Source organism: Ylistrum balloti, unplaced genomic scaffold (genome assembly GCF_031769215.1).
Source record: "Ylistrum balloti isolate Yb309-2 unplaced genomic scaffold, AGI_CSIRO_Ybal_v1 Utg370706, whole genome shotgun sequence".
Classification (NCBI taxonomy): domain Eukaryota; kingdom Metazoa; phylum Mollusca; class Bivalvia; order Pectinida; family Pectinidae; genus Ylistrum; species Ylistrum balloti.
This window is the reverse complement of record NW_026782423.1, coordinates 201,518-225,699: the sequence shown is the minus strand read 5'-3', so window position 1 is coordinate 225,699 and position 24,182 is coordinate 201,518. Positions and strand designations below refer to the sequence as shown.

Here is a 24,182-nt window from a genome sequence, read left to right as displayed (position 1 = left end):
ACAGTCACTTAACACTTAGCCCCTCATTAAGTTGCATTCACTTGGCAACACTTCATTCCAGCACGCAAATAGCCCAAACGTATAACACTGCTATCCCTGGTTGCTGAGAAGAAGAAAAGTTCGGGCAGGTGAGCTTAAAACGTCTAACACACATAATTTCAGTATATAGATATACGAGATTGCAAAGTCAGTTTGAGTCCACGTCACCAACAAAGACAGGAAATAGCTAGGGTTGCCAAAGTCCCGGACGTAAAATTTTATCATGTAACCGACTCCGGACACGATTAATTAGAACATCATATACATGTATGTGTAAGTGTACAAGCAAGTAGGAACATGTAATGTTATTTCAGTTATTTGAAGATGACCCCGTCAACAATCAACGCCTTATTGATATGTTTAGGAATGTATACTGTTAATTCTTCAGGTAAGTATGTGTCAGTTTTATATCATATAATTCAAATATCCAGTAGCATATTTACACAAATATATCCTCTCGTTTACAGAACCCACATATATCTACTTGTACACTAAACACTATCATCATTGAAATCAGTTTTTCTTCAAAACTAGAATATTTTAGCGAAAAATAAGAAAGTATAAACGATGTACTAGCTGAAATCATGATATGCGTCATTTAAAATGTCAGCAAACCATTTTCGCTGTGACTCATCACTTTTGTATAAAGCGCCTTTAAGCGAGACTTCACCAAATCCTCTTCCGCCATTTCAGATAACTTCATAAGTTTGTCACTTCATTCAAGTGTCCCTCAGAATGAACGTAACACAGCATCCCCTGGCGAAAATTATTGACTTTCCCTTTTTATAAAACACTGACCATGTTATGATGGTGGACATGTTAACATGATATAACATTTTTTTTGGCAGTGTTTCATAATTTAACCATTACATTATATATAAGTGTCATGTATACCTTCAAAATGACCAAGTCATTATCGCTTGCTTTCCGTTTAATGTTGTCCTGCGTTTGCATCACAACTTCCACTACATGCTGTGATTTTCGTCCTGTTGGGAAATCGAAGCATGTAAATCGAGTACAAAGTACAAAGTGGGGGGGTTCTTCTTCTTCTTTTCTATTTAATCATTGATTTTAATAGCATTATCTCACTCCTATCTGATATGATTACGTTTTAACCACATCGGATTGCGTGTAACGTGTCTTTCGTTAAGGTTATCTTCAAATCGATATGGTACAACAGGTAGTATTGTTTTCATGAAAATTTCTGTTAGCTTTCTAGACAGCGTTTAGGCAACTAATAGGAGACGATGCACGGATTTTGTTATTTACCTCGGAGTCAACAGTTCGGATAACATTACATATTATTTCCTATGGAAAAGTTGATAAATTTCTTCTTAAAAGACACAATAGACAAATAATCACCGTTGCCTATTCACCTTCTTTGCTTTCAGGAATGTTCAGAACTCTTAGAACATTAAAACATAGAGCTTGTGTAGTGTACAACTAATTCCATACAAACCCACCTAGATGGCATTGATTACAACCAGGGCACGTAATTACACCAAATATATTTCATCGTTAAATATTTTATGGTTGCCTTTGCTGGTGGGTGATTTCTGTTTTTCTTTTTTCTTTTTTTTTCTGTTTTTGATTTTTTTGTTTTTGTCCTATTCTGATCTGAGTTTTTTTATTGTTATGTTTATGTTAATGTTTCGTTGATAATATGTTGGTAACAATGACATCCTTTGTTGTATTTCCGTTTGAATAGAAGTCTTGTTTCTGTCAAACTTCAGAGTTTTTTTATAATTATTGTTTTCAATACCGTCTTCTATCGTTGATAATTTCTCTTGTATGATATTCTTGTTCATGGACTTGATATTATTCCGTTTTTGTAGGCAGACATTTCCTACCTCTTCTTATTGCCTAGTTACATGGTCAATTAAGTTTGTTTGTTATGCTTGACAACTCACTTTATAACAAGATAACAATATAACACTCACACTTGATTATACGAGAACAAGCCATTTGTTGTTACCTTTCAGCATTAATACTTCATACTTCCGCAATGACTATATCCGTTCAACAACCAGTCTTGTGTATTCATGTGATTTTCTGTAGTTTTCTGTCGAATTACAATAATAATGTTACTGAGTATCTTGTTCATAGTACAAAGTGTACATTGAAATGTCTGATATAAATCGGTTCTTGTTCCTCTTTGCGTACCCACGTTATACAATTAAAATGCCAAATGTTTTCGTTCTGACGTTCTCCTACACAAAAATGCCATTAGTCAACCTTCGGTCACGAACTTGGTGTGTTTGGTGAATATATGACTTTAAAACTGAGTATACCGCTAAAACTGTACTTTATATCGTGCACTTTGGAACACAAAAATCGACTTTGATGTTGAAATGTATACATTTGGTCACTTTTGTACAAATAAGTGTATCTCACAAAAGTGTACTAAAAGTTTACTTTTATGATAAACTTTTGTAAATAAAATTGAATCATGCAAAAAGTTTACCATTGGTGAATGTAAAAGTAATGACAAGTGTCCGGCCACTATCGCAAAGTCAGACCAGTAAGAGTACCTTGTGTGGTAACCTTTCAACATGGCATGCCACAACTATCAATTTTTTTTCAGAAAAAAAGTGGTACATCCTGCTGTTCAGTCTCTACCACAGTTATTGTTCCTTAGGGTACCGCAAAGCACTCTGGGAGAGAAAGTTTACAGAGGGGTAGAGTACCGCAATATTCTTTGGAACAGATTACTTGCTCTCGTCAAGTAAAGTCGAGAGTATTTTCCCGGAACTACCAATATTAGTTCACCGCAGACAGAAAGAAATCAAAGATCCAGTGACTTAAATTACAAAAACAAGAATATAGCCCATGTTATTGTTTGTCCAACATGTGAAGACATTACTTCAAACAAACGTGAAATGCACTAAGTGAAAGTTCGGGTAAACACACAGCAATACGTATGCCGAAAAACACGTAAATAATAATAATATACTAAATTTATATAGCGCCTTATTTAATTCGTTAGGATTACACTAAAGCACTTTACATAAAATTAACATAAAAAAATTTAAGCATAAAAGTTCATCATTCATTATCCATCAATGAAAATGTCCTTCACAAAAAACCTAAAACATTATAACTATGTCATACACTGTCTATTAATAGAAATGCTATCACAATTTAAAGGCTGTTTTAAAAAGATGTGTTTTCAGTGCAGATTTAAAAGCTGACAGAGATTCTATGTTCCTCATGGAAAATGGAAGATTATTCCACAAGTGTGCTGCTGCTGTATCAAAGCAGCGGTGTCCATATGTGACAGCCCTTGCTTTGGGGGAAATAAGCAATGCACCAGACTGTGACCTCAGTGTCCGAGTTTATAAGCTTTATAAGCCAATGTAAGGACTCCAGCACAGGTGTTATATGGTCTCTTTTTTTAGTTTGTGTAATGAGTCGCGCCGCAGTATTTTGCACATTCTGGAGACGCTTAGCCAATACACCTGGAATGCCATAAAACAAAGCGTTCCCATAGTCCAGTCTGGATGTTAAGAGTGAATGCACTAGAGTCTTACAGGCATCAGTGGACAGAAATTGCCCAATACACCCGATATTCCTTATTTGAAAGTGGCATGACTTTGTTACAGAAGTCACTTGTTTTTCCATACTCAGAGAGCTATCCATGAAAACTCCAAGGTTCTTTACAAATGGGACAGCCCTGATAGAGTTGTTGCCAACTTGAACCTGGAATGCTGGAATGTTTTTCCTTATGTATTTTGTAGTGAACACAATGACCTCCGTTTTGTCTTGATTCAGCACTAATAACAAATAACCCTTCTACAAAAGGATACCAATATCGAAAACCAACTATACGCCATTAATGTTTATCGGTGATACATTAAGGACATAAGTAATACCATATTCTATATTTGTTATCTCGAGCTCTCGACTTACATGTTGTAGCGTGACATATAAATGTATTACAATACTGACCATCTTACGGTCATAACATATTGTTCATGTCCTACATGTATTACCTTAATACTAATTAACTACGGCGTAAACATTGAACTAACACTAAACGTCACTAAATTGGTGACATTAGACCTTAAATGAGGATAATGTTGTTACGTCCCATTCATTTGTTTTTATCAATTTCGTGCTGTTTAAGCGCTAACCAAAACTTTGAATGTAGTAATTAATTGAATGGCCTTAAGGTCTGGAAACGTTGACGAAATCCAAAATTTGCCGTGTTGATTTCATCTTTCGATTACGCTTCACGAATGCAATCAGTTTTCAGATATATTCATATCAACATTGTATCTAATCCTCGTTACTACTTCACCAACACACAAAACCATGAAAGCTTTGTTTGTTCCACATTCTTTTCATTATGTTCTTTTTTTATTAATGGAATTGCATAATGTACTATCTCTTAATACTGGTGTCAAACAAAACGTTTCCTTTGCTCTAATTTTAAACTTTCATTATCTTTTATTGTAGTAAATGTTGCGTTCATGAAACCGACTTGGATGTCTTCGGGATTGGATGGATATATCAGACCTGAACTTGTAGTGGACGGATTTCTTTTCAATTGGATCCACACCGGACATGAAGAATTTCCCCGCTGGTGGGTAAACCTAACACAGAATTGCACTCTAGCAAGGATAAACATATACTATAGAACAAGTAAGTATGTTACACAACTATCATACTCTACCATTTATTTAGTATTTTGACCAGAGACTGCCATTGTCATTTTCTACCAATTATTGAGTTTTGAGTAGATCGACAATATAGACTATAAAGTTCTCTCTCTCTCTCTCTCTCTCTCTCTCTCTCTCTCTCTCTCTCTCTCTCTCTCTCTCTCCCCCCCCCCCCCCCCCCCCCCCCCCCCCCCCCACTAAGATAGAAATTGATATAAATTGCATTTTTATATTTTGTTCCAAACTGGATACATACCGACTTTCTTCCACTGTTCGAGAAGTCTATTTATATTACATTAGATGAAAACACAGTACCTGTCATGATCAACTATTTCTCGAGTTTATATCAAACTTGTCTATATAGACCAATCTGAGTTATATAACCTTGACATTCATAGCCAGGGGCCCAATATCATACATTATATCGACAAGATGCAAATTTAAAACAAATGATAAAAAGTTAAATAAACGAATTAAATACACAACTTTTTGTAATCAAGCATTTCCATATAGATAAACTTTTGCACAGAAAATAACGGAAATTCATTCATAAATACCATAAAATAAAGACACGGTTAACGTGTGCTCACAAGAAACCCTAACAGTGTTCAAAACCTCAGTATACCGTACTGCACATGGCACGACCTCATTTATAGACGCGATTAGGTATGGGCACAAGCGGATCACTCTTTCAGGGAGCTTTGTTCATGTGACAACCAATGCTTGACAGGAAAATCACACTTGGCTTCTTTATGAAGACGTGTTTAACACGCTCTTGTATTCTGTATATATACAACAGGACAAATCTTAATCGCGGTGTTTCAAATCTATTCATTTCTAATGCACTCATTTCAGAATTCCAATGAAATAAGACATTGAACTAATATCTGGCGTTGCATTTTGTACATTGTGGTAATGAATTGCTGTCTTCACCTCCATTTAACTGATTTAATTTCATTATTTTCACATGCTATCTTTTGGTATCACGGGATAGGTAACGTATATAGAACGTATGTCAAAGAAACTCGCAACACCAGAGCATACTAGCTTCAAAATCTCACCATATTTCAGTTTTGTTGCGAAAATATTGCTACGTAGTTGGTTATTTTAAATATGAATACCTCCTAGCAGGTTGATTTTATTCGTTGCTTTGAATTTTAAGTGAAACAGCACCATGTATGCAAATGACTCTGAAACCACATAGTCGACGTCATGACACCAATATAACAAATGCACCAAAGGTAGGATGGTGGGCGTGTCTTTGCTTTGAAAAGGGGGGCCATTAAACGTTACTATGTCCAAATTTGACAACTTATTTAAATGAGTAATTTTAATATGCAAATTAAGAGTACTGGTCTGAAAAAACTGAACTTTATGAGTTGGCCTATCTGTTTCCATGATAACAGAAAACATATTTAAATGGAGAAATTCTCCATAGCAAAAGATACTACAAGCTTGATAAGTGTAGAACGTTTTGGAGCAATTATCTCGAACGCCGTTCCAGAGATCTTGTCTGAAAAACTGAAATTTGCGATGAGAGTTATCTGTTTCCATGACAACAGAACAAAAATTAACTAGGGCACTAACCTAATATATACGGAAGGTTTTGTGGAGTTGAGTGGAATGGTTTCGAAGTTCTAGTCCGGAAAGGAAAGTTAACACTAATTTTATGTTTTTTGACTTAATATATACAGCAAGATTTGTTGCGTGGAACGGTTTGAACTTTTGAAGCTCGAAAGTACACCCGGACGGACGGAGATCAAATTAATTTAGATAAGAGAGAGATGCAAGTCGAGTATACAAAAATTGAACTACAAAATCAGAAGGGATTTTGAAGAGAGGAGAGGAGATCGCTGGTAGCTGGTCATGCACGACGACCATGTCAGAGACTGGAAACTGGTGTAATGAAAATTACAATCATATAAATTATGCTGTATTTTATAATTGCAGGTAATATTTATATAATTTATTCATTTATATGATAAGATGCAACGTTATTTTTATTGATTTTTCCAATTTTTCACCTCGTACATAAATTTGCCTGTAAACATCTCCCCTTCAGTACAATGTTTGGGACTTTGTAATGAACAAGGATGGCATATCAAAACTCTTTTTTTTTCTTTTTCAAAGCTCGGTCATTGTTGGCGATCACGAAAGAGGTTAATTACAGTGCCCTATTTTTGGTAATTTATGAGGTAAATATATATATAATCAATTTTTCTTTATTTTCCATACAAAATGCTGCAATCTGATTGGTCTAAAAAGAAAATTCATACCTCTATGAAAAAAAAAATAATGAGCCACGCCCCCTCTTCACCCTTCACCGGAACTATCTTGAATGAATACGCGGATTCATACAGTTTGCAAACAAATTTTTTTTCATACCCCTATGAAACTAAAAAAAAATACATCAATGCTTAGATAAAGGACAAAAACTTAGATGTTTTAATGTGAGGTCTTCAAGGACCTAAGGGATAAGTGGCTTAAAGTCCTTTAGTGAAGTAGATTGTGCTGCTGCTGCAGGGAGAAAGTTCCATTATGTGATTGTATGTGGGAAGAGAGGGTATTTATATGTACCATTTATAGGAGATATATGTCTATATGTGATGTGGTGTATATGTGAAGATCTCATTTAATTGATATTAAGTTATTTGTGTAAGTTGTGTATAGACACTGTTTTATATGTATAATACCCCGATTGACAACATTGTCTCGACTGCTGAAAGGTTGTAATAGTGGGCTTTAAAGCTGCCAAATAAGTAAACAAATAAAGTTACATATATGTATTGGAAGAGTTTTTGTTGTTATTAATTTTACGAAAGAGGGATTTGTTTATTTAATAATTAAAGATCTGAAAAATTCTTTAATAACATATCTAGACTTAAAAAAGATTTTAAGAAACTTTCAAAATAAATGTCAAGAGTTTCTCTATGAGAATTACAGAGATTGCAGAGAAGACTACATATCATCTTTGCTTTAAAAGAAAAGAATTTGTCGTCAAGATATGGTTAAAGACAAATTAGTTTTAGTCGGATTTGTAAAACCAGTTTGTTTAACCAGTTTTCATTATTAAAATCAGAATGTTCTCACTCACCGTTTCTTTTCTCTTTACTGTTGAGAGTTTTCTCTCTGCTTAACAAATCATAACATGCTTGAGAACCTTCACTTTTTAAAGCAATGTTGGCTTGTCTTGGTAAAACAACGCGCTTAAAATTCACGCTCCCTGATATTATAATGTTGTAAACACCGCTGAGGCTATTCTCTTATACATTGTAATTTATAAAATCAGTATAAATATATATTTTTAAGTGAATTTGTCACCAATATTACATAAGCTGTCTTTTTCTGCATAAATAACACCACAAATAGTTATCCTATCATTGTGCCTTATAAGCGTTTGCTGGGAAATTTTATAAACAATCAAATACTTGACCTCAATTAATTTCAGACAGGTATCGAAAATACATCCACATGTTGCAGTTTTAATGTATAGGTAGGAGACGGAACAGGTTTTACGCCAAATTGGGACCTTTCGGCTGTTTTCATGTAAGAGACAATGTATTTCTGGTTTACGGAAAGTAACGAAAGTTCCCGAAGCTTAAAGTGGTAATCAGGTTCACCAGAGAACAAACGTGCTCTAAACCTGAATGGTTGAAATTTTAATTTTTCAACGAGATTTTCGTTATATGCGTTTCGAACCATTAACGTTAAAGTTAGTTAAATCATTCTAGACTTTTAGTATGATTTCATTTTCACATGAAAATCATTTTTAATCCATTCAAAAGATCGACTGCTTTCATAGTGTGCTGCGGTAAGTGCATTGTGGGTAATGAAGCTCCAGCCAGGCTTCGTTTAAAGATGATCGTATTGGCAGCTCAAGCTTGTTGGTTTGGAATTTTTACACACAATATCATAAAGCGCTGCTGCGCTCGGTATTAACATAGAAATATTGATTACTTTGAATAAATGTCGAGGGTAATTACTGATGTCTGTGTGTTAAACAAATAGCACAGCAGTTGTTATCAAAATTAAAGGAAAATTATCTGAATATACTTTTAACTAGTGACCTAAACACATCTTATTTTCTTCCACATTTCACTCGTCCATTTTAGTTTAGGGAAAGGATAGAACTGGTCACGTCAGCGCTTTACAGCGGACATTTAAGTTACCGATTACAAATTATTTCAGCGACAGAGAGACGTGAGGAAATAGCTATGGCCCTGTTTGACATTGATAGACGGAGATCTCAACTCCCGAGATTATCAAACGTTTTTTAGTATACCACTCGACATACGCTCGTACTAATATAGAATATCTATCTCTGTATCATACATAGTTGATAAAAATCTATTATTCTTCATGGTGTAGGATAATTAGATTTGGTATTCTTTCAGGTTGGGGCAGGAGAATGACGGGATACAAGTTCATTGTATCAAACACAGAATCCACCCACCCGTGGAACAGGGGTCACCAGATAGAGGGCCACATATGTCGTACCGAGACCAGAAGCGAACCACCAGTTCAACAAACCGTTCCATGTCTGACCAGAGGAAGCTTTATCACATACGCCGACGACCAGACATATACTAATGATCCAAACCCTTTCGTCGAGCTTAGCGAGTTGGAGGCTTTTGGTAAACCAAATGAACATATTTTTGGTATTTTAACTAAGGCTCTCAAAACAACTCGAACAAATAGGATTCTACAATAGCTTTAATGTACTGGATATTTGGCTATGTTGACAAATTGTGTAATACATAAGATAGCAATTTTCCAATCATGCTTTCTCGGCTTGTCTTACGAGTAAACAAATGGTGTTTTCGTGTCCTCCATATTACTACATTACAATCAAAAATATATACTTCTAATGTTTTTTTGCTGTACATAAATTTAAGCTTATGAAACATTCTGATTAATTTAAAAGAAGGACAAAAGATTTTTATGATAAGTTTACACAAGATAACACATCAAGTGTTCTGTCAAAATATCTATTTTTACAACCATTTAAAAGAATAGCCCACCCGCTTAACTAAGTTAAAATTAATCATCCAGAAACGATATTAAATACAATACAAATGGAATACAAAAGGTTGATTCATTTGTGTTTTATATTCATGTTTCATCATTTGAAATCGTATATGCAATTTACAATTTAAAATTTAAAAGTTGTACTGAAGATTGTATTGGCTGTTGTATTGTATGAAATGTTGTAAAGATGTTCTAGTTCAACATCTCCACAAACTTTGCAATGCTATATTTGAATTAGTTGTTTTTCTCCTAAGTGCCAAGGCAAAAAGTTGTGGTACTCTGGTTTATAAAACAGGTGACTTAAATGACTTAAAAAAACTACAGAGGTACAGTAATAGTCAGCTGTCTGGGCGGGATGTTCTCTGAATGCCAACGTTATTTTTATTCCAATCGTTTAAAAAGATGTTGGCATTCAGAGATCAGAGACGTGTCCTTTTAGGATGTTTAAACGTTCAGATATACACCTCTCGGTAAACAGTTTACACGTGTACTAAATAACAGACAAAATGGTATCAAACATATTACAAGTTACGTCCATTTAGGATTTAGACCAGCAGTAGGTACTCCGGAGTATAATTTTGCATCGTATAATTTAATTCGAAGATCATTGAAAAATAAGAAGTTAATATTGTTGGTTTGTCAATTACTATTATTTAATCTATGTATGAAAATGTTTAATCTTATATACTACAATAACAACACCAGTATATTACAAATGTTATCGCCAATTCTCTTTTCCTTGCTTGTAAATGATTTTGAAATTCTTTGTTTGAATGGAAATGTCTTCTATAGAAATCCAGTTGTTGAACCTATTTTAACTAATGTCTTTTTATGATAATGTATTGCTAGCTGAAACTCCTGTTGGCTTCTATAGATATCAAAATGTTGTATTTATTTTGATCAACGTATGTGGAAGATATTTTGTTGCTAGCTGAAACTCCTGAGGGTTTACAATCCATGTTCAGCACACTTCATTCTTACACTATCAAATGAATTCTGTCTGTCAGTATCACTGTCAAATGAATTCTGTCTGTCAATATCACTGTCAAATGAATTCTGTCTGTCAGTATCACTGTCAAATGAATTCTGTCAGTATCACTGTCAAATGAATTCTGTCTGTCAATATCACTGTCAAATGAATTCTGTCTGTCAATATCATTGTCAAATGAATTCTGTCTGTCAATATCACTGTCAGGTGGATTATGTCTGTCAATATCACTGTCAAGTGGATTATGTCTGTCAATATCACTGTCAAGTGGATTATGTCTGTCAATATCACTGTCAGGTGGATTCTGTCTGTCAATAACACTATCAAATTGATTCTGTCTCTCTACGGAGTAAGTTAAAATATTGATTTAATATTGAAACTCGACGAAACCGTAATATTTTGGAAAACATAGCGTCTTCAAACCAATACATTGCTCAGCGTACACAAGGACTTTGTAATTTAGGAAAATTCTTTAGCTACAAAATTAAGAAATGGAAATATCGGAATGTGTCTTTGAACTTATCGTTTATCATTAACAATTGCATTGTCAAACTTTTCAACTTGTTGATCATAATAATTAACTTATAAAAAACTGTTCGTCTCTCCATTAATCTGTATGTTATCTTAATGGGACCTCTCGTGAGCCAGTTCTCCAAGTTCTTTATTTCCAAATGCAAATAGCATATATGATACAACATACATACAGGTAAATATTTCATTCAATGCCCATAAGATGGCACAGAACATAGCAATATTATCAACATGCTACAGAAAATGTATGATATTTGTCAGTGGAACATATATTGGAACATATACACAACTTATCATTTATTTAAGATAGTCTTTCCTTTAGACGTAGCTTGTATCAAATACTTAGTCAGGTTTCTCATTTTTTTGTATTTTGCATTAGAATTATCGAGTTAATTGGAATACGGATGGACGACGGAAATAATAGGGTTTGGTATATTTTGTTCGGAGCGCGGAGTAGATTTGGCCTAAGTTTTTAATTTAATATGAAAATTCAATAGAACTGCTGTATGATGATTGATATGATTTTTTAAAAACAGGTTGCGTGACTGGTTGGTATGGCCAGGGAAACTGTGAGGAGCAATGCCCAGAAGGATGCTGGGACGGAGTGTGTAACCCGGACAACGGCACGTGTTTTACCGGATGTAAAAGTGGACTACAAGGACAAACATGCAATAAATGTGAATACTATCAACTCCGCATACCTTAAAATAAAGAGAAAGAAAAACAATTGAATGAAGTTCAATAAATTTGACATTGAATAGCAATTGAAATTTCAAGACCAAGTAGAATAAGAGATTAATATGTTTTATATATTCTCAAATGTACATTTTTTGTCTGCAGTGTTAGGAAAGTGACTGAAAAACTCTTTCACAGCAATAAAAAAAACATTTATACGGCTGGATTTAAAGTGACAAAACTGACAACAGCCTTGTTTATGAAGTTTAGTCATCCTTTGTACATGGCAACTGAAAATTAAACAGAAATCCACAATTTAAGCGCCTCCATCGTTCATAAACGCCAACAGTTAAGGTCGGGAACAGTAGAACATATTGTAAGGAGAAAATGAATACGTTAATTAATTGATAATTAATCTCAACATCGTAAAGGTGTCAGTTTAATTTTATGATGAACTTTCCAGCATGTGACCATGGCAGTTTCGGATTAGGATGTCAACAATCTTGTTTTTGTCTCAACGACACGTGTGATCCTGAAAACGGAATTTGTCCAACCGGCAGATGTCAGCGGGGATGGAACGGTATAGCATGTGACCAACGTAGGTATATGGTAAAAACGTAGGTATATGGTAAATATAGGGTTAAAACGAAGATATGTGGTAAATATAGAGTAAAAACGTAGATATAAAGTAAATATATGTCCTGTAACGATGTTGGACCGTAGGCATGTGGTAAATAGATGTCCTGTTGAGGATGTTGGACTGTAGGTATTGGGTAAATAGATGTATTAGGATGTTGGACTGTAGGTGCAACCCAAAGAGATGTCCGGTAAGGATGTTGAAGTGTAGATATTGGGTAAATAGATGTCCTCCTTGAAATTTGTTTCGCACACAATTTGTCATTGTGATGGAACGAGCAAAAAGTTTTTGATTCAATCAGTGCTTCAATCAACAAGACAAATGGGCAAAAGATTGTTCATAGATAGTGTCCGACAGTGCGTCCAATGCCGTCCGTCCAAAGAGGTTCCCCTCTGTCCTTCTTTGTACACTTTCATTTTAGAGTCGGATAAGTGAAACAAATAGGCCGATCGGCAGCCATCTTGGATTTTGACAGTTGGTGTTTGTTTTCTTTTATTTACAAAAACTGGGGATACTTCTCAAACATGATGTGTATACGGCCCTGTGATCCATATTTGTGCCCATTTAGCTACCGAATTATTATTTCTGAAACATTGTACAGTATGTTGGTTCCCCTTTGTGCTAAGTTTTGCACATTCAATTCTGTAACTTCCATGAAAGAATAAAATAATTAGTCGGATGTTGGATTTGGATAGTTGAAATTTGTTGTCGCTATTCTCTGATTAAGATTAATGATTTTTTTTTCTTGGTGTGAATAATGTAGGAGAAATAGATTATTTCCAAGGGAGATAATCCTGATGATTATAAAAAAAAATACCCATCATCTTGATCGAAAAGAGTTATTTCCATTACTTACCAGTATCAAAATCAAAGTGATTCGGGGAAGTGATTTATTAAAATCCATTCCTCAATGTGCTAATATTCAAGTGAAGCCTATGGTAGACATCCCTGGCCTGGTCATTACCGCAGTGAAATAGATATAAACATTCCTAGCTTGGACATTAACTCAGTGAAATACATTATATAAATGATATTGTAACCTGGCCAACGGCACGTGTTTTTCCGGATGCAAAAGTGGACTACAACTTCAAACATGCGACAACAAAAAATACAATTACCTTCGTATATCTTAAAATAAAGAAAATGAAAAGAAAAATAATCCAATGAAATTCAATTAATTTGACATTGAATAGCAATCGAAAATATTCCCATTTGTTGTCTGCAGCTTCAGGAAAGTGATTGAAACACCCTTTCACAGCAACAACAAACACAGGTTCGGCTGGGAATAAAGTGACAAAGCTGACAACAGCCTTGTTTATCAAATTTAGTCATCTTTTGTACATGACAACTAAAGCTTTAACAAAAATCCGCAATTTAACCGACGCTATCGTTCAAAAACGCCAACAGTTTAGGTCGGGTACAGTAGAATATATTGTTAAATGGTGAAAATATTTACCCCATTTTCCCTCACGGACAACACTCTTCTATCGTGTTTCCATGACTAATAGTTATATATACATAGATCGTTACATTAACATCATTGTCCTTGGGATAACGTATTAATACAACCTCAACATCGTAATGGTGTCAGTTAATTTTTTTGATGAACTTTCCAGCATGTGACCATGGCAGTTTCGGATTAGGATGTCAACAATCTTGTTTTTGTCTCAACGACACGTGTGATCCAGAATACGGAACTTGTCCAACCGGCAGATGTCAGCGGGGATGGAACGGTACAGCATGTGACGAACGTAGGTATATGGTAAAAACGTAGGTATATGGTAAATATAGGGTAAAAACGTAGATATGTGGTAAATATAGGGTAAAAACGTAGATATAAAGTAAATATATGTCCTGTAACGATGTTGGACCGTAGGCATGTGGTAAATAGATGTCCTGTTGAGGATGTTGGACTGTAGGTATGGGGTAAATAGATGTATTAGGATGTTGGACTGTAGGTGCAACCCAAAGAGATGTCCGGTAAGGATGTTGAAGTGTAGATATTGGGTAAATAGATGTCCTTCTTGAAATTTGTTTCGCCCACAATTTGTCATTGTGAACGAGCAGAAACGTTTTGATTCAATCAGTGCTTCAACCAACAAGACAAATGGACAAAAGATTGCACATAGATAGTGTCAGACAGTGCGTCCAATGCCATCCGTCCAGAGGTTCCCCTCTGTCCTTCTTTGTGCACTTTCATTTTAGAGTCTGATAAGTGAAACAAATAGGCCGATCGGCAGCCATCTTGGATTTTGACAGTTGGTGTTTGTTTTCTTTTATTTACAAAAACTGGGGATACTTCTCAAACATGATGTGTATACGGCCCTGTGATCCATATTTGTGCCCATTTAGCTACCGAATTATTATTTCTGAAACATTGTACAGTATGTTGGTTCCCCTTTGTGCTAAGTTTTGGACATTCAATTTTGTGACTGCCTGAAAGAAGAAAATATTTGGTCGGATGTTGGATTTTGATAGTTGAAGTTTGTTGTCGCTATTCTCTGGTTATCAAATGATTGAGAAGAAAAGGGAAAAGAAGGGAAAAGTGTTGAAAACTACAGTCTTGCATAGAATCAATAACGATTATTCAATGATGGACGCCAAGATCTGTCTGGAATCTCTTGTTTTTGTTCTGATTAAGATTTATGGTTTTTTTTCTCCGTGTGAATAATATAGGAGATTCAAAGAACGCGTTTGAGATCTTAACAACTATCATTAAAAACAAAGAAAGTAACTGATTCATCTTATCTTAACATGTACATTTCCCTGTTATATTAACATGTACTTTTCCCTCTCATATTACTATGTACATTATTCCTCATCTTAACATGCACCTACCCTTTCGTCTTAACATGTACTTTTTCTTCTCATCTTAACATGTACTTTCTCATCTTAACATGTACTTTCCTTTCTCATCTTAATATGTTCCTTTGATATACTGAAGGATGCTGTCCCCGAACGTTTGGACATAATTGTGAAGAAACGTGTCATTGCCGACTGGGATCATGTGACCCCGTGGATGGGACTTGTTTATATGAAGGATGTGACCAAGGGCGGCAAACAGAATCTTGTAGCGAAGGTAAGTATGATATCTTCATCAATAAAATACCAAACGATCACACATTTAAACCTATGTCAAAATAACGCATTGACTCGAAAATATTGAACATTTTTGCAAGTGATGTAAGAAAATGCTTACTGATATCATAGATATTCAGTTAGTATATCATTCTGTCAATAAATCTCGAAAAAAACATCCTGATAAATCTGCGTACGCCTATTAAACATTACCGGCTTGGCCATTAACTCATTAGTTTAACCGATATGCATCCCTGGCTTGGCATTAGCCCAGTACAATACCTTATTTACAGCCCTGGTATGGCCAACAGCCACTTAATATGCAAACTCTATATTGGCTAGTACAACTAGTGAGATATACTCTTGCTTTGTTCTTCACTTTTGTGCCACGTTTTGAGATAAAGATGTGATTTTGTAACCAGTTGTTAAACGATAAGTATATAACACAGTAACATATACTCGAGAAACGCAAGAGGACATTATTTGCAATATCTTGCTGTTCAAACACAATGAAAATCGGTCAAACGACTCTGTAGGTTACAGTGTAGGTGGCCCTGTATCGAATGTTGCATTATACGATGTCTTCCGGGGAAAGCACGAAACGGAGAAATCTCGTTCACAGCAGTGTTATGACATCGAGTTACACTGCTCGTTGTCACATACAAAGAACCACATCATGTCTAGTTACAACAACATTCTATTCAGCCAGACGCTTGACATACATATTAACAATTACAAACTCAGATGAGACCAAGACTAACGGGTAACACTATTGACATTAACATGGACATTAAATGTGATTACACGACACTCGTATACCATTAGGTAGTATTTATAGACACATCATTTTCCGATGTTTTGATTCATTTCTGATAGCATTAAACGATGGCACGGCTGACGGAAGTTCAGAGTTGTCAGGCCATTGCGATGATTATGTAAGGTCAAAGGCAAATACAGGTTGCCAGACATTTCGGTGTCCATGTTTGCACTAATGAACGTCTTATTAAATGTCTAAGGGAAACTGGGCGAGTTGCTGATAGACCTTGCTCTGGGCGTCCGCGCGTGACGTCACAACGTCAGGACAGGTTTATTCGTCTCGCACATTTGTGCAATCGGTACCTTATTGACACCTAATCTGCCCTTTGTACCATAAGTACTTATTACCGTCCTATCCATGCAAACATTTAAACACTGTAAGGAAACGATTGTGGGAAGTTGGCCTGCGGGCACGTCACCCGTTTGTAGGTCTGCCCCTTACCGCTGCTCATCGCCAAGGTTGTATGACTTGAATGGCGGCACATGCCCCTAGAATATTCCCATTGAGACAGTGGAGGCGGGTCGTGTTTACTGATGAGTCCCGGTCATCCTGTTTCGCGCAGACGTTCGACGTCGTGTATATGGACGTCGTAGAAAACGTTTTTTTTGCGACTGCTGTGTAGAAGAGACGGATAGGTTTGGGGATAGATCTGTTTTGGTGTGGGCAGGAATCTCACATGGAGTTAAATTACCACTGGTTGTGGTGGAGGGTAATTTGTCTATGAGAATCACGTCTGTGGACTGATCGAATGGGGGACATACCTTGTATTGACTAGCCAGCTCCCATAATTAGTCCATTTTGATTTCAATTCTCTTCGATTACTCCTAAATCTGCAGTTTGTTCTGTATGGATTAATCATCATTCTTTCCTCAAAGTATTGAACATCAGTCATCCTCGATACTCCAGGGCTTACATTTAATATTGGTTTCTTTATCCCTGGAACATGTCACAGGGCACAAGCGAAATAATTTGATTAGTCTAGAGCGGGTTCCAGAAGAAAACAAGATGTATTTATGAAAGACTATGTCCCCGCTTACAACAAAATTCTGAAGTGGGCTAATATCATGCACACTTTAAGAAGCACCTGTGCTGATGATTCTTTTACTTCATTACAAATAACCATCACCTGAAACGTCTGAGGTAAAACACAACGTCGATTGGAATACCTATGCACAAACTGTGCTTGTATACTTTGATAGAGAGCGAAACTGTAAATTGTTCAGTATGTGCACCCGTTTCAGAGATAATGAATGGAAACTGTAAATTATTGGAAATTTTCAAGGGGCGTAACTCTGTCAAATATTAAAACCTACCTCTTACAGTGCAAGGGTTAAGGACAAAATTTTTCATATGTAGGTCAAAGGTCAAACACACATGGCAAAATTAGTTATGGACAAAGCTAAAGTTGACAACAGACAAACAAACAGCAAAAACAATATACTCCCTGCCAAAGAAAGCTCCAATCACTCCCGTACTTGTCCCCACAGATCAAAAGGAAACACACAGCATGACGAAAGGCTTCGTGTCCATTCCAGTCTTTTCAGCTGTAGTTGGACCTTTAGCTATTCTGTTAACAGCGGCCACAATCTATATTGTTCGGTAAGTACATTTTCCCATTCGCTAAGTACGTATCAGTAGTTTCATTATGTTCTTGCTGTCATAAATAATTTTTCAAATTTGATGGAACAATATAAAAAGAATACGGTCATGTAAAGAAGGGTGTTCTAACATTAATTTTTTGTTCGTATTAGGTTGAGAATGAGACTTGCATCGTTCCTGGCAAGAGAAACCTCACAAGGTATTTATTTGCAATTGAGGAAGTAAAAAAGGATCTGTGGTTTGAAAATATTTACAAGATAGGGTATCCTCGACTAATACACAAAAAAAATCATGCTGAATGTTATACATTTGTAGTCACAATAATGTGTTCGTATATTTCGAAGTGAAATAACTATGTTTTGTTTCTGTTTCACAGACAACGACTATACAGATATCAACACATTGGAACTACGACAGTCAAACATCTATGAACAACTGGAGAGACCAAATACTGACCCCTAACCAAGCAGCAATTCTTATTCAATATCTTACACCCAGAGGGTCTACTATAATCTTGAAAATTTATAATAACCTATTGGCGACATGTTTTTTTTTTTTTTTTGTTTTTTTTTATTATTTCCTTTTTATTCATTTTTTCATTCTCTCCTGTTTTTTCTTCTTGGTTTTTCTTATCTATTCTTAATTTCTTTCTTCTTTTAGCACTCAGAACCGAGTTTTATTGCATAAAGTGTACATGCGTATAACAAATTATAGGCATTACATAACGTATCCTTTATACTTATATATATATACCTACATTACATATACTCACACATACTGAGGCGCGAATCCTCTCACAACCCTCACCAACGCACAGTCACACCCTCACACATACAATCAAACCAACACACTCCACAAACACACCCTAGCACGCACACAAACACGCCCTCACACACACATATATATACAAACTTTTATATACGTTCAAATTTTAAACACATTTATGCATTAATATATTACACTCTGTTTCTCTTCACTGCCTGACTTTTGCTGATGTTTATACTCTCGTGCTTGGTCTCGTTACAGTGCTTGCAATGACTATTATTATTGAAACCAAATATTACAGATATTTATATAGTAGTGTGTGAGGGGAGGTGGGGGATGGGGAGATGTATGTGGTAGTGTATGTGTGTGTGTGTGTGTGTGTGTGTGTGTGTGTGTGTGTGTGTGTGTGTGTGTGTGTGTGTGTGTGTGTGTGTGTGTGTGTGTGTGTGTCAGTGATAAGAGGCAATACACCCAGTCAATGGCAGTGCAAGTATTTTTATAATAATACAATTACATTTAATGAAATAATGTTTATAACCATCCCTTATCTTACAAATATCGCAGTTCTCGTTACACTTAATATTCTATCTTCTCAATCAATGCCTTCTCGAATTCTTTTATGAAATCATTTCCATCGTCATGCTCCATTATCACTCTAAATTCAAATACAAAAGAGTATGAAAAAATGTATCTCTCCATATATAAGGCATATTGAGATATGTATTTTATCCCTCAACATCCCAAACACATCCTCATTGCTTATGTTTTCTGTGGACATTATGTCGTGGATCGTTTTGATGTTCACAGACAATTCGAACCACTGATTTTTTATTTCGTAATTCCTCTAATCATATTCAGGGGATCGCTCGTTTTACAGATGCTAATACAACTAACCAGTAACGTTTACATTTCAATTTCTGATATATAAGATTATCATCAATTTCCAACTTTATCATTTAAATATCTCACACCAGAATCGATCCAATTTTTAAACCATCAAATTTTGCCATTAAGATTTATACATTTATTATACCAAATCACTTTTATTTCAATATCATTTTTCTTTTTACCATCATCTGTTTGTAAGTTAATTTAAACATATTTTTATTGTATCAAATAGAGATCGGGCACAAGTCTTCTAACTTATATCAAGCCCTCTCCCTATATATAAATCTATATATATAATATATTATTTTTATGTCATCAATCAAATATCAAGAGGAAATATTTACGTTTACGAAGAGAGTTTTTGAAATGTTGAAATTGACATACTCTCTAAATCGTTCCAAAGTCAAATAGTGGAGGGGAAAAAGAAATGTTTATAAGACTAAGTCTGAAATTAGGTAGACAGTAATTATGAGCATTTTGGAGGTTATACTAAGAATTATGTGAATCTAAAATGTGTAGTAAAGTTGTAAGATAGTTTGGTGCGATATTAGTAGTAATTTTGTCGAAGTGCTGCCATTTTCTCCTTTTTTTCTGTTTATTAGTGGTTCTAGTCCATTTTCTGAATATAATGATTCCCTACTCGTATTAGAGGGTGATCCAGTAATTACAGGAACAGACTAGATTCTATAGCTGGCGTTTTTCTAAATTGTTAGCATCACCGAGAGTACACCCGCCCCATACCTCAAAACATTATTCCAATAAAGATAGAATGCATTATCTATATATTTGGTCTAATGTTCCTCTATTTAACACATACTTCAATTTTCGTAAAATACTTACCTTTTTTGACATATTTTACAATTATTTTCAACATGGCTACTCCATTTGCAGAAATCGGGAACCCTCGGCACTTTCCGCAAGCGAGAAAATTTAATACTTCTCCCTGGTGGTTTTCTATAAATACAATATCAACATCATAAACGTGAAACTCAATTATATGATCAATTTCAAAATTGGAAACAAGTAGTGCATCTGTCTTAGTAGGATTAAACATAACTAACCACTTATCTGTCCAAACTTATTTTATCTAGGTCGTTATTTATCATTATTTCATTGGTTTCAGGAGAGATATCAGAGTGAAGTGAGGTTCATCTGCAAATAATTTAAATAAACATGAAAGGTTATCAGCAATGTCATTAATATATAAGACTGAATAAAAGAGGGCCTAATACCGAGCCTTGAGGTATCAGTAGGTTTAACTAAGTATTAAGTATTAGCATCAAAAACGTGTTGCTGTCTATCACTGATGTGATTATCTAATCAATCTCATAATTTACCCTAAATACCGTAGTTTTCTAGTTTCACCTTCAGCCCCTTGTGCCACAGACGATCGCACGCTTTTGTTTAACCACAGAAAACTAAACATGGAGAACTTTTTTTTCTTTCTCTATATTTTCACATAATGAATGATATAATTCTGTAATTTGATGCACTGTTGAGTGAGCAAGCTGAAAAATCAGACCAATATTATATCTATTACGGAATGTTCTAATAACTGATTATTAAAATATTTTCCAATTAATCTTTCGAAAACCTTCCCATCAGTGCTGAGTAATGGTATTGGCATGTCCTTCCAAACTTTATGTTTCTTTTATATTCTTTCAAATAATGGCATGACATATGCCTTTTACCGCTGTTTTGGAAAGATACCACTTTCCAAATAAAACATCGAAAGATAAGAGGTAGTGGAAAGACTACAGATACGGCTGTAATCTTTTAACATATTATGACTGATAATACTTATTTAAAATATTTTAAATATCTGTCTGTTAATGACAATCATTACTCCTAGATAAGTTAATCAAGCAAGAGTAAATAATTTTTTTAATTTGTCATCACAATTCATGATGTATCAGTGATTATAATAAATATGTACCACATGCTCTCATCAATACCGCCAACACGGAAACTGTAACGTGTTTTGTCAGTACCACTTTGATATTCTACACGGAAACTGTAACGTGTTTTGTCAGTACCAGTTTGATATTCTACACGGAAACTGTAACGTGTTTTGTCAGTACCAGTTTGATAATCTACACGGAAACTGTAACGTGTTTTGTCAGTACCAGTTTGATATTCAACACGGAAACTGTAACGTGTTTTGTCAGTACCAGTTTGATATTCTACACGGAAACTGTAACGTGTTTTGTCAGTACCAGTTTGATATTCAACACGGAAACTGTAACGTGTTTTGTCAGTACCAGTTTGATATTCTACACGGAAACTGTAACGTGTTTTGTCAGTACCAGTTTGATATTCTACACGGAAACTGTAACGTGTTTTGTCAGTACCAGTTTGATATTCAACACGGAAACTGTAACGTGTTTTGTCAGTACCAGTTTGATATTCAACACGGAAACTGTAACGTATATTGTCAGTACCAGTTTGATATTCTACACGGAAACTGTAACGTGTTTTGTCAGTACCAGTTTGATATTCTACACGGAAACTGTAACGTGTTTTGTCAGTACCAGTTTGATATTCTACACGGAAACTGTAACGTGTTTTGTCAGTACCAGTTTGATATTCAACACGGAAACTGTAACGTGTTTTGTCAGTATCAGTTTGATATTCAACACGGAAACTGTAACGTGTATTGTTTTGAAACTTGGTCGAGAGGACTCTAAAATTAGTGGACCCCAGTTTTATAGATCGAAAGATATGTTTATTTTCTCGATCTATATAAAGATTTCAAACATACTAAATGTATATTCTAAATAAAATAGAAAAAATGATAATGTTATGTACAAAATATTACTATCTCATACAGCAGTAAACGGTCATACGGCCATTTAATCGAATTTAATATTTCATAAAATTCTAGTCAAGATTTTTACTATGGCCGCGATGCTGATGCTGTTCATCAGTATAATCAGTTCCAATATATTGTCCTCTACATCTATATATTGACAACTGCCTAATACTACTTTTTTTTTATTTGTTTCATCTTGTCCTGTGAAAGTTATATAGCTTGTGATGCTAGGAATGTTGATAATATTATCCAATAAAAGATCTCTTGTTTCATAAAATTTATTGCACTGTATCAGAAATAGACCTATAACATTTCTACCTTGTTGTCCACAGAAGTTACATATAACTATATTATTAACATACATAAATGACAATTTGATCTTTTTTTGTCATATTCCTAGTAAACGCCCTTCTTGCTCACTTAGCTCAGTAAAGATTATTCAACTTGTCTTTCTGTGTCTCCAAATAGGAAGTCGTCGAACAGGCAACTACCATTATACTTTCTTGTCAAGTCTTACGATATCAGGTATAAAGCCTGTTGTAACGGTTTCATCAATCATGAAAACACATAAACGTACATTAAGGATAGTTTACCATATCAAGAATCCTACATATATCGACAAATACCAAGAGAATGTATGGTAACACAGGAAGGTGGGTAATATTCGAAGCCTTGACATCTTCCAGTGACATTTCGTTGTAGTATTTCTAGATTAGCCCATGTAGATATCCTACGAACGTTGTTCCAAAGTTTACATCCATATATATTAGCGACAGAAGAAGGAAATTTTACCAACGCTCACACTTAACGCTGGAGACACTCCGATATTGTGGATTCCTAAACTCATGAGAGAATTGATTAACTTTTAAACTTTTTCATCTATTGTAACATGCTTTCGTTGATTGTCAGGGTCTTGTGTTGTAAGCAGACCCGCTTGATGAAGAATTTTTTTTTTTTTTTTTTTTTTTTCGAAATTTGGTCGAGAGCACTCTTAAATTTAAGGAACTCAGTTGCATATAATCTAGGCTCTTGTTCCCACAGGACCGCGGGACTGGACCAATGAGGGCAAATAGAGATTAATCTTTTAATATTCTGTCCGCTCAGTTTGAATAAATCAGTTTCAGACAAACCCGACATGAGCAATACAGGACCTGTGGGTCTCTTGTTCTCATTCTTATGTATTTTATGTAATCATTGACACTTATTTGATTTTTCAAGTAGTTCGAAAATGAACAGCCCTTTGTGGTTCGCCGTGGTAGCAAAATAGGTAACAGATATTTTGCTTACAAAGTTAATATATTTCGCTTGCAGAAAGCCTTCTTAACAAAACATTCCATAATAGAATGGTATGTGTATTAGGATCTGTTTTTACTTCTTCTGGCGTATTAAGTACTTTGGAACCTGCGTGAATTAGGATATCTTTGTGTTTTTAACCTTGCTTTGGAGACTTGTTAGGCATAGGGATATATAGATAACGGGGAGAGGGGGGGTTCTTTTTGCATTAGACATTATCTTTGTTGTGTTAATTCTAGACACAATTTTTGTTGTGTTAATTCTAGACACAATTTTTGCCATGTTAATTCCAGTCATTATTTAGATATGTAGGGTATAAATGTTGTTCATGTATTTGTTATTTTGTCACATGTCTTTCTTTGTCCTGTACC

General features: G+C 35.0%; 1 protein-coding gene and 1 long non-coding RNA gene across 2 annotated transcripts; both read left to right on the top strand.

Moving 5' to 3' along the window:
* Window positions 1-343: 343 nt before the first annotated feature.
* LOC132557653 (uncharacterized) lies at window positions 344-11,954 on the top strand. The gene is made up of 4 exons (XM_060222174.1): window positions 344-427; window positions 4,498-4,683; window positions 9,095-9,334; window positions 11,784-11,954. The coding sequence occupies exons 1-4, from the start codon at window positions 364-366 to the stop codon at window positions 11,951-11,953; spliced, it is 660 nt and encodes a 219-aa protein (XP_060078157.1). The 5' UTR covers window positions 344-363; the 3' UTR covers window position 11,954.
* Window positions 11,955-17,998: 6,044 nt separating this feature from the next.
* LOC132557644 (uncharacterized) lies at window positions 17,999-18,500 on the top strand. The gene is made up of 3 exons (XR_009554520.1): window positions 17,999-18,053; window positions 18,206-18,252; window positions 18,430-18,500. It is a non-coding gene; the product is annotated as an uncharacterized LOC132557644 (long non-coding RNA).
* Window positions 18,501-24,182: the final 5,682 nt, after the last annotated feature.